Source organism: Echinops telfairi, unplaced genomic scaffold, assembly GCF_000313985.2.
Source record: "Echinops telfairi isolate 266 unplaced genomic scaffold, ASM31398v2 ScPeMD7_5;HRSCAF=22, whole genome shotgun sequence".
Taxonomy (NCBI): Eukaryota; Metazoa; Chordata; class Mammalia; order Afrosoricida; family Tenrecidae; genus Echinops; species Echinops telfairi.
Genome location: NW_022103901.1, coordinates 15,221,993 through 15,233,587, shown reverse-complemented (window position 1 = coordinate 15,233,587; position 11,595 = coordinate 15,221,993). Strand labels below are relative to the sequence as shown.

Here is an 11,595-nt window from a genome sequence, read left to right as displayed (position 1 = left end):
GGTCTCGATGCCCTTCCTCTCACATATATAAAAGACTGAAAACAAAGTAAAACAAACCAAAGCTCACCGCCTTGGGTCAATTCCACCTCGTAGCCCCCCACGTGGAGCAGTGGAGCCATCCCTTGTGGGTCCCCAAGGCTGGAAATCTGTACAGGAACAGAAGAAGGCTTCCTCTTTCTCCTTTGAAACAGCTGATGGGTGAGCAGCTGGTGCTGCAGTCTCCTGGGCATAGGTGTTGGAGATCTCCCCTCTCACTCCCCTGCCCCCACCCCCTTTCTCCCCTCACTCACATTCAATTGCTCAAAGCAGGGTAAATCAGATGGGACCCAGGCATCAGAACATTCCTACTGGGGGGTCCTTGGTATGAACCCAGTCCCTGCTCCAGTTGCTTACGGCATGTCCTGAGGTTGTTTGCAGTGTGGGGCCCAGGGTGGGAGAGAGCCCCTGTCCCAGGTGGGGGTGAAGTGTGAAGACCGGCTGCAGGGGTGCCATTAGGCGTCAAAGGGGGTTCCCTTCTCTTGCAGTTGTTTCTTGGACTTAGTCCGTGGTAAACATACAACGAGCAAAACAGTTGCGTGTCACCCTCGTCACGTGACAATGTGGTGACATCAGTATGCTCGGCGTGTCCTTCCAACATCGTCACGCCTCATTTGTTGCCCATCACCCTGAGATCAGTGGCCCCTAAGCACTGTGTCCTCACTTCTCTCGCCTGCCTAGTCACCACCAATAACCCATATTTGGGGTTTAAAATATTTATACAAGCTCTAGAATCGTCTTACTGATCTACCAGTGGTTTATTTTAGTATGGAAAAACAACATATTCTGTTCACGTAGCCTCTCTCACCGGCTGACTGAGCCCCAGAGAGGAGCACCCCGTTTGTCCTGTGGTGTGTGGCTGCCTCTTCCAGGGGTGCAGGCCGAGCCGCTCACAGCTGGTGGCTCCTTGTCTTAGGGGGCGGTCTCCTGGCGGTCTCAGAGGACCTCTGTCACCAGCCTACCCTCCCAGGACCTCTCATCCTTTCCCTTTGAGTTTTGCCTTCTCTCAATATCCATTGTGTTCCTCCCTCCGACTCCCTGACTCTCTTGCTCCTCAGGTTACTCCGTGACCTGGCTGCCCTCTCAGGAGAACAGGTCACTGCTGGCAGTGGGAGCCCCCCGGTACCAGCATGTGGGGCAGGTGCTGCTGTTCCAAGAGCCAGAGGGCAGAGGAAACTGGAGCCAGGTCCAAAAAATTGATGGCACTCAGGTGAGCACAGCCAAGGGACATGTGCAGACCAGGGGCTACGCAGCCTTCACCGTCGTCCCTGCCATCCTGTGCCCACTCACCCTCTTACCGCCTGGCTTAAGTGCTGTACAAACACGACTGCGTTGGCTTCTCCCAGAGACCTCGGAGGGAGGCTTAATCGTTGCCAGGTTCTGGTTGCCAGAACTGAACGGCAAAGAGCTCAACCTGTCCTGTTCCTATAGGCTCCTGAAAGGGTGGAGCCAGGATTTGGATCGACATTCGCAGGGGCTAGAAGATGGAATGGCTTCAGCTGATAGCGAGGGAGGTGGCGTGCCGTCTTCTGAGATTCCGGGCTCTTCTTCCGCCAACGTATTGCTCTTTCTACAGATTGGCTCTTATTTTGGTGGGGAGCTGTGTGGCCTTGATATGGACCAAGATGGGCAGACAGAGCTGCTGCTGATTGGAGCCCCGCTGTTCTACGGGGACCAGAGAGGAGGCCGCGTGTTCGTCCACCAGAGAAAACAGGTGGGGACATTGAGTCAGAGGACAGTGAGTCAAGGCGGTGGAAGAAGCAGGTTCCTGGGCCCATTCGGGTCCCAGTTGTTCTGGAAAAAAACTTGTCAGGTTGGATCGTGTGTTCAATCAAACGTTTAGAACCGCAGACCAGCAGTAGAGAATTCTCACTAGGAATGGACTCTGGGCAAGCCCCAGTCCCACCCTTTTATATGTCTGTATATCTAACCTCATTTGAATGAGCCCCGATGGCATCACTGGTCACTCCTTGGTCAGCGGTTTGGACCCACCAGCCGGGGAAACCCGGCCGAGCAGTTCTACGCTGCCCTGTGGGGTGACTAGGAAGTAGAACCAACACAATGGTTGTGGTGGGTTTGCATGGATCTCAACCTCATTGGACCCTCTCAGTCACCTTCAAAGGCACTGCAGGTTTCAGAAGGAGGGGGCCCTGAGGCTCAGCAAGAGGAGGGCGCTTTCCAAAGCCGCCAGGTCCCACTGATGGAAGTGGCACTGAACGGCGGCGCCACTTTGGATTTTGTTCGTCTTCCTCACCGTCACACAGACCACATTCTGGTGGCGATGGCTGAGTGGGTTGGGTGTGGAGTGACCCGTCTCTTGGTTCCCTCCCAGCTGGGGTTCAAAGCGGTCTTGGAGCTGCAGGGGGCCCCTGGCTACCCCCTGGGGCGGTTTGGAGCAGCCATCGCCGCCCTTTCGGACATCAATGGGGATCGCCTGATGGATGTCGCTGTGGGAGCCCCCCTGGAGGAGCAGGGGGCTCTGTACATCTTCAACGGGCAGCCTGGTGGGCTCAGCCCCCAGCCGAGCCAGGTGAAGTACCCTGCCTGCCAATCATAGACCCAGATCCAGACCCCTCGGGGCCCCCAAGCCCAGCCTCACCCTCCAGCCTGCTTCTCCCCTTCCTTCAGCCCGTCCTCCCCCAGCTTGGCCTGACTTTACGTTTCGTTGTTTCAGCGAATAAAGGGGACCCAGGTGTTCTCAGGAATTCAGTGGTTCGGACGCTCCATCCACGGAGGGAAGGACCTCGGCGGGGACGGTCTGCCGGATGTGGCCGTGGGGGCTGAGGGTCAGGTGATCGTACTGAGGTGAGACGGGCCTTCTGACCCTGATCCGTGGGTCACTTCAGCTGCCACCCTTTTGAGCGAGGCACTAGCGTCCTAGGCTCATCTGGTCTTTCCTCATCCTGTGAGCGAGGCTCTCCTTCTCCGGGGCTACCTGTCTCACTCCACCTTGCACAGGTGCTGGTCAGAGGCAGAACTGGGATTAGCCCAAGCCTACCTCACACCAGGCCCTGGAGACGGGCCTCATGCTTGATAGAGGGTCCGAGAAAAAGAGGAAGACAAGATGGAGTGCCACAGTGACTGCCACCATGGGTTTAACCGTGAGAAGAGTGGCCGGGATGTCACAGGACTTAGCAGGGCTCCCCTCGGTTACCTATACGATCACGATGCCTACGAACGGACTTGCTGGCAGCTAAGAACAGCACCTGACACTGAACCTGCCCGGAGAAGCACTATGTGTCATGCATGAAGACAGGGCCCTAGGACCTGGTGACCTGGAGCCAGTGGGAAGCCCTGCCATTCACAGTTGAACGATCTTTCTCTAGTCACGTAGCTTCTCCAGACCTGAGTTTCCTCCTCCCGGAAACCCTAGGGGCATCCTCTGCCTCCCCCACATCTTAGAACTGTTGGGAGCAACAGGTGCCATCAGGTAAACCGAAGCCAAACTCATTCCCATCGAGTCAATGCCGACTCACAGCAACCCTGTAGGACAGGCCTTGTGAGCTTCCAAATCTGTGACTCTTTTGACGATTATTATTCATCATTTCAATGGGATGTCACGACACTCCATAATGCAAATAGATCACGCCTGATTGTACAATTGCTACCACCATCAGTTTCAAAACATTTTCTTTCTTCTTGATCTCTTTGATATCAGTTCCCAAGACTGTCCCTCTTTATAGGAGTAGAAAGCCTCACCTTTCTCCCTCGGAGCTGCCTGGTCGTTTCGAACTGCTGACCTTATAGTTAATACCCCAATACCTAAGCACTGCGACACCGGGGTTCCCATGACATCATATGGGGGAGTGCGACGTGTTCCGAGAACCGAGTACCCCATTGTGGCTGGAACTAGGGAGCTGAGATTTCACAGGCAGCCAACGGGGCACGGGCAGTGAACGTTTGGATTTTATTTAAGTGTCATGTGCCATCCCTAGAGTCCAGATGACTTCTCTTTGCAAGACTCTCAGAGGGAAGTGGCTCGGAGGACACTAGGGTGGAGAGGGGAACCGTCGTGGGTAATTGCTGCGACTATTGGGAGGAAGTATCGACTTTGAAGCCTGCTTTAGAACAGAGATGGCTCTGGGCCCTGGCGCTGTGAGAGGGCCCAGAGCAGTGCACCTTGGCTCCTGCGGAGGTAGAGGTCAAGGCCATGCTTGTTTCTGCCCCGCAGCTCCCGGCCGGTGGTGGACATCGTCACTTCCATGGCTTACTCTCCGGCTGAGATCCCGGTGCACGAAGTGGAATGCTCCCCCTCCTCCGGAGGGAAGAAGGAAGGGGTGAACATCACCACCTGTTTCCAGGTCAAGTCTCTCGTCCCCCAGTTCCGAGGTCAGCGCGGTTTGGCTCCCTACAGCCCCTGCCCACCCCTCCTCTGGTTAATGGCTCAGGGCCCTCCTCTGTTTACCTCTGCCCTTCTGACCCTGCCCAGGGCCCCTGGTCGTCAATCTCACCTACACCCTGCAGCTGGATGGGCATCGGACCAGGAGCCGGGGGCTGTTCCCCGGGGGGAGGTCGATGCTCAACAGGAATACGGCTCTCACCCCAGACCAGTCCTGCTTCAGTTTCTGGTTTCACTTCCCGGTAAGGAGCGGGCTCTGCTACTGAGGACGGGGCAGAGGCGCTGGGTGCCAGGCATGCATGCTGGGGGGCCGCCACTCCCCCGCTCTTGGAAGAACATTCCCTCCCCTGTAGCATTGAGGGTGCAGGACTTACTGCCGTGCGTCTGCTTTCCTCTGGGCCAGCGGTTCTCAAGCTTCTTCATGCTGCAACCCTTTCAGACAGTTCCGCCTGTGGCGGTGACCCCTCCACCATAACATTATTTTCGTTGCTACTTCATCGCTGTCATTTTGCTGCTGTGATGGATCGGTCGTCATGTCAATATCTGATAGGCAGGATGTATCTTCAGGGTTACAAACCGAACATCAGGAAAGCATGGTGATGAATCACAAAAACAAGATGTCATTCTATATTGTGAACTATTTATTTCTCATGACAAATATATGACATTTTGTCTTGAAGCATGGTGTAGCACGGGGAACAGTCTTCATGCCGGGTACTCTAGGCGGGTGTAATCTGCATGTAGGCGGACCGCCTGGAGACGATAGAGGAGTGGTGTCTTCCTTCCTAAGACCATCGACAATACGTGTTTTGCGATAGTCTTAGGCGACCACTGTGAAAGGGCTGTTGGATCCCCAAAGGGGTCCCGACCCACAGGTTGAGAACCACAGCCTGCAACTCGAACATGATTTTGACTGTAAACTATTTACGGCTTTTTCACACATCCTATGTAAGCGCTGTTGGCGCAGCTTCCCTAGGTGTGTTGTTTCCCTAAGGTGTGGACAGTTCTACTAGGTCCTGCAGGGTCACTCTAAGTCACCCACACTGAGAACCAAGTAGCTGCCACCACGTCAATTCTGACTCATGGTGACCCCGTAGAACAGGGTAGCACCACCCCTGTGGATTTTCCCACACTGCAACTCTTTACAAGGCTTCCAACTCGGAAAGCCTCATTTTTCTCCCTCGGAGCGGCTGGTGGTTTCGAACTGCTGACCTTGAGTGGGTAGCAGCCCAGCACATAACCCACTCCACCACCAGGGCTCCTTCCTAGTTTTAGTAACTACAGAATGTTCACTTACACAGAGTATTCAGCCAAGATGCTGAACCATTCTTTGCCAAGTATAAATGATCCTTTATTATTAACACCCGCCCCAGAAAGGGTTTTTTAAACCTGAGTTTCAATGACTGTTGAACCTTTCAGATTCACCTTGCGTGGTGACAGTCCTGTATGAAAACAGAAGTGATACAAAGTCATTCTGGTCTCTTAAATAGTCCATATGAGACCAAGCATAACACTGTGGCCTATGATTTTTGAAACTTGTTTGAAACATTTTATGTTGGGAAATTTCAAATATACACAGAAGTGGGAGGGGATGGAGTAGTTTAATGAATCCCCATATAGCTATTGCAAATTTCCACAGTTATACACTCCCAACGAATCTTATTTCATTCGTAATTCATGGCTCCGTCCAATGCCCTCTGATCTCTTCTGCCCCTCCCCGCCTTACTTCCAAACATGATTTCAGACATCTGAACATCCATTTGCTGGAGAAGAAGGCAGTATGACACAGTGGGAGAACCTCGGAGTTTGGAGTAGATGTGGGTTCAAGTCCTGACCCCGTCACTGCCTAGTTCTCTAGACATCGTGTGGCTCACACTCATCCCTCCCTGGTGGGTTGGGTGGGTGGAAACTTTAGTGCAATACATTTGAGTGCGCCTACAGTGCCAAAAAAAAACAGAGAGAAGACGGAGACTCCACTCTCATCTTGAGAACAGCTCATGTTCTCAAGGCACTAATACTCAGAACGAGGATTCTCTAATTATTCTAGAATATTCTTTTTGCAAACATTCGTTGAGTGCTAATGGCTGCCATTAGAGCTCGATGGAGAAAAGTATTGTCAATGAAGTCCGGCACCTCCCGGGACTTGGCACTGAGGAGTGACAGTCTGTGCTGAGAAGCCACGCTGAGTATCTTCTTGAACCCCTGAGAAGTGGTGAACTGTAGCTATTATTACAATCCCCACTACTGGTAAGAGCCCAGGCAGCTAAGATCTGGAATTTCGTCGCCATTGAAATGTGAACAAGGCCCACGGTCAGTGGAAACCAGCCTCTAACAACCGAGGGGTCCGCAGGCACAATTGCACGGGGATAACACATACAGGTGACAGTAAAGTCAGAGAGGATAGGAGAGAGAATAAAATAAAGGAGTCAGACACATGTCATGGTAGCATGCTCACCTCTGCCCCCCTCGGTGGTCCACGTAGAGGTGGGAGAAGAGAGAGCAGGAGAGAGCGTCTTTACTGTCTTGGGATATATATAGGTTGCTATAAGACATGCATATTCAGTAGTTATATACGTCACCGAGGTGGGTGGTCGGCACTGTAAAGTCCCTGAGCTCACAGGTGAGGGGACCTAATGCCTGCATTGGGGGAAGGCATGAGGGGGGAGGAGAGAACAGGATGTCTGCTTCTGCAGGGAGATAAAATCAACCATGTGCTCCCTTTAAGGCAGCACAGCTGTTAGGGGAGAATCATGGGAATGATATTTAAAGCAAGATCATGTACTTGGACTTTACCTCGAACTTACCAACGTGGTGGCTTTCCTACTGTGGAAGACCAGCTTTCCAGATTCCCTCTGTTCTAAGTCAGGGACTAGAGTCCATGCCACATTTTCCTAAGTGTTAGTTTCCCACGGGCACACGTCTCATCAAAGTCCTCCTGACACAGGTAATCTTCTTCTATCACCCTCAGGTATGCATCCAAGACCTCATCTCTCCCATCAACGTCTCCCTCAATTTCTCACTTTGGGAGGAGGAGGGGATACCAAGGGACCGTCAGGCGGTAAGAAGGCTGGCAGGGCTGTAGCTGTAGAATGGGGGTGGGGGGTGGGGGCAGGGAACAGGGGCAGTAGGACACCCTGGGCAAAAAGACCAAACCCCTGAGTGGCAAATGAGGGCAACTGCTCAGAATTGAAGGGCAAATCTCTCAAGCGGTTGGTTTTCCCAAAGACAAAAGGCTGCGTGAAGGAACTCCGTGCACCACAGGAGGTTGGCACAGTGTGTTTGGTTGCTCGTTGGTTTTATTACGGTAAAAATACACCCGACAAAACACTGGCCAACTCAACCATTTCTACAGGTACAATTCCAGGACACTGATTACAGTCTTCGTGTCTCTGGATGCTGGCCTAGAAGCTGGAGGTGGGAAGCGTGGGTGGGAATGCGGAGGGTGGGTGACGAGCAGTCAGCAGGGGGCTTCCAGCACCCCAACCTCACAAGGAGGAGTCCGGAGGCTGCAGTCTTTCTAATACCAAACACTCACCACCTGTAAAGCCCTCCCCTGGTCCCCGTCACTCAGGATTAAGTTCCCTCTCCCTAGCATGCCTTCCAAGGCCCAGGGGGGCCTGGACCCAGTCAGAGCACCCCACTGCTCCAGGTGCGTGGCCCCTGCATACCTTACTCTCTGTCTCTTCAGCCAGCTCCCTCCCACACATCCTTGAGTCTCTGGTGAGATAACATTTTCTCTCGGTCTCCTTTTTCCCCCTGTTCCATTCCTTAAAACAGTTTGAGTGACATGAAATTCACCTATCATACAATTCAGCAGTCCAATCCTGTTAACAAGAGTTGTACAATCATTACCACAGTCAATCTTAGAACATTTTCTTCTTTCTTGTACTGGTGTTCTTGGCTCCTCATTCTCTCCCCCACCCCACTTTCCCTTCCAGACCCCCCTCCCCAAGGAACTATTCATCTAGTGACTGTCTCTGTAGAGTTACCTCTCCTGGTTTTCCTATACAAAAATCATACCCCAAATCATCCACAACGAAACCAACAACAAGAAAATAAAACAGAGGAGAAACCGCGATCGAAAAGCAAGGAGAAAACACTAAAAACCAGAACAGATTTAGCACAGATCGAAAGAGAGATCAAATGATCAGGGTTCAATTTTAGGCAAATTGCATCTGCGATAATCCACTTCCTGGGGCGTTCTGCAGGACAGCAAGGATGTTCCCATCCCGGTCTTTGATCACAGGGGGGCCACTGGAAGCTTCATCCACGTGTATTTCCCCGTCAATTTTTTTTTTAACTGAAACAACTTTAAAATGGATCAAAAGGGAGACACGTGCTAAGGCATTACATTTTGACCTCACTGCCCCACCACAGTCGGCTCTACAAGGTGCCCCATGTGAGAGGGTAGCCGTTCACACCCCTCAGTGTGGTCAGAGGGGGTTCCCCGGAGGCTTAGTGCATGTGGGGGGGATAGAGCATTTCTTTAGGGGACCGTTTCTGGGGTAGGGTCCCCTCGACGTGACGTGCTCTTGAGGTACCTGTACTCGCCTCCGCATGAGGCCCTTCATCCCTCAGTCCTAAATGCCTGCACCTTCCTGCCCCCGTGTTGGAAGGGGGACTGCATGTCCAGTGTGTGCACGCGTGTGTACCCAGTGTATACCCCGCCCGCCCGAGGTCGAGTCTAGAGCAGAGCAGAAATGTTGGGAAGCATTGACCTTGCTCTGACAGGTGAGGGTGAGCCTGGGGGTGGGGGGTGGGGGTGGGAGATGGCTCAGAGGAGAACGATCGGTGGACAGATGAGCTCCGAGACTGGGGAGCAAGGGGCTTCAGCCACGGAAAGAAAAGAAGCCACGGGTGGGAGGGGCTGTTGGAACCTGCTCCCCCAGCGCCCAGCTCTTCTGCCCAGAAGAGGGGCTGAGACACCCATAGCTGCCATGGCTCGGGGAGCTGCCCCAGACAGGAAGGCTGCCCCAACTGCTGGGCTGAGACGGAGGCTGGAGAGTGGGGCCTGCCCTGAGCCCCTCTCACCCGCCCTTCTCCATGAACCCCATGACCTCAAGCCCTCTCTCCTGTCCCCCTGCCCTCCCACCCCTCTCTGCACAGCAGGGCAAGGACATGCGCTCACGGCCCATCCTGAGACCCTCCCCACACTTGGAGACGAAGGAGGTGAGAGGGGTGCGGGCCAGGCAGAGACACCGGGCACAGGAACCCTCCGGGGTTCTGGGCCCAGCCCTCTTAGGGTTTTCTCCTCGGTCCTCCAGATCCCCTTTGAAAAGAACTGTGGTGAAGACAAGAAGTGTGAGGCAGACCTGGAGCTGTCTTTCTCCCCGGCCAGGTCAGTGCGGCGCCGTGGTGTCCCACCCCTGTGTTTCATTGAGGCGGCTGCTGCGGCCTGAGAAGACCTGCACTCCCCACCTCATCCCCTGGCTGCATGGTCAGGGGGTGCTGGTGCCCGTCTCTGGGCTCCATCTCCTCCTGAGAAACAGGACTGGCACCAGCCTGGCGGAATGCCCGTCAGGACCCTCAGGCGCTCGCTTGCTGTGTAGTTCCCTCTGGCCCTAACAGATCCTTCTGGCCCCCCAAGTCCCCCCCTCTTCTTGACCCCAGAACGGTTCCCTGATCTCCCCAGATCCGAAGGTCTGCGTCTGACCCCCTCTGCCAGCCTGTCCGTAGAGCTGACCTTGAGAAACCGGGGAGAAGATGCTTACTGGGCTCTCCTGGGCCTGAGCTTCCCTCGGGGACTGTCCTTCCGCAAAGTGGAGATGCTGAAGGTGAGCCGGAAGGCAGTGCCCTCCCACCGGCACCCCCTGCCCAGGCAGGGCAGCCTCCACTGCGCTCTGAGCACAAGCAGCGGGCAGAGCCCACACCTTCGGGTGGCTACTGGATTTCGGGGCCCTTGTGTCCAGTGGCCCCATCTGGCCTGCGTGTAGTAGAGGTTGGGTGACCCTACGCACAGAGTAGGGAGAGGGTCACCTGAAAAGACGTGGAAGAGACTGTGGGCCAGATGGCACGCACATGATCAAGAAAGCACCTGCCCTGGAGGAGTGAAACCTGGTCCCTCCCTGGTCACGAGAACCACGGGTCACGGGGAAGGCCTGGATTGTTGGGAACGTGGCTTGTCTGCTTCAAATGACCGTGATGGGAGGGTGGAGCCCCGGTGGCTCCGGGGTTGTGTCGATCCCAAGGTCAGCAGTTTGAAACCACCTGCCGGTGCTCGAGAGAAAGACCAGGCTTTCTACCTCTATGATGAGTGGCTGTCTGGGAAGCCCACAGGAGCCGCTCCGGCCTGTCCAGTAGGGTCGCTCTGAGTTGGAACCGTCTTAGGGGCAGGGAGTTTGTTCGCCTCTTGACCGTCAGAGCAATGCCCCCGCCGCCGTCACCAGGGAACCTTGAAAATGACGGAGAAGCGAGCCCACTGGACTCCCTGCGGTGGAGTCCACTCGGGCTCACAGTGCTCCTAGAGGTCAGCGCAGAACGGCCTGTGGGTTTCCCAGACTGTGGGTTTCCACGGCAGTCGAAGCCTCGTCTTTCTCCCGAGGCACGGCTGGCGGCTTTGAACCACTGACTTCATGGTGAGCAGCCGAACACGGAGCCCACGCAACACCACCAGGGCCCCGGGAGAAGCTTCAAGGAGAACACAGTCAGCCATGCTTCCGCCCCTCGGCCCCTGCTGCTCTTAATAGTTGGGGGCTGTCCTCGGACTCCCCTGTCTCCATACGCAGGGGCGCGCGGTGTTGCCTGTCTCTGTGGCCCGTGTCTGTCTTCATTCGTGGATGGTCCGTGCCTCACCCGGGGTTCTGTCCACGTTTTGCAGCCTGCTGTTCCCAGGCTCCATCATATCTCGCGCGGCCCTTGTGGTCAGGGATGTTTCTTAGAGGCAGCAATGAGTGCTTCTTCGAGGGCAAGGGACATCGGGAAGAGGGACTTGAGAGCTAGCGGTAAACAGATCCAGGCCCCAGTCCCTACCAGATTCTCGCCATACCGTTGTGAGACCTGGGGAAGTCACTCGATCTCCCTGAGTCTCTCATTGGAGGGGGACACCTCTTCCCCCACAAGCCAGTGATGAGGATGAAGTGGGGTGACAATGTTCAACCTAGGGTCAAGCCCGGGCTCTCAAAACCCAGCCCAACCCACTGCCATGTGGTCAGGTCTGCCTCACAGGACGGACAGGGCAGGGAGAGCTGCCCCTGAGGGCTTCAAGCTGTGCATCTCTCTGG

At 54.8% G+C, this 11,595-nt stretch overlaps 1 protein-coding gene across 1 annotated transcript in view; it reads left to right on the top strand.

Annotated features, from left to right (window-relative positions):
• ITGAL (integrin subunit alpha L) overlaps positions 1–11,595 on the top strand; it is a 46,418-nt gene that overhangs the window by 19,913 nt on the left and 14,910 nt on the right. The window contains exons 12-21 of the mRNA XM_045285583.1: positions 1,095–1,246; positions 1,613–1,750; positions 2,369–2,566; positions 2,711–2,841; positions 4,208–4,365; positions 4,466–4,617; positions 7,344–7,433; positions 9,482–9,544; positions 9,640–9,713; positions 10,008–10,149. Of these exons, the coding sequence (XP_045141518.1) occupies positions 1,095–1,246; positions 1,613–1,750; positions 2,369–2,566; positions 2,711–2,841; positions 4,208–4,365; positions 4,466–4,617; positions 7,344–7,433; positions 9,482–9,544; positions 9,640–9,713; positions 10,008–10,149 (1,298 nt within the window). The remainder of the gene's footprint in view (positions 1–1,094; positions 1,247–1,612; positions 1,751–2,368; positions 2,567–2,710; positions 2,842–4,207; positions 4,366–4,465; positions 4,618–7,343; positions 7,434–9,481; positions 9,545–9,639; positions 9,714–10,007; positions 10,150–11,595) is intronic.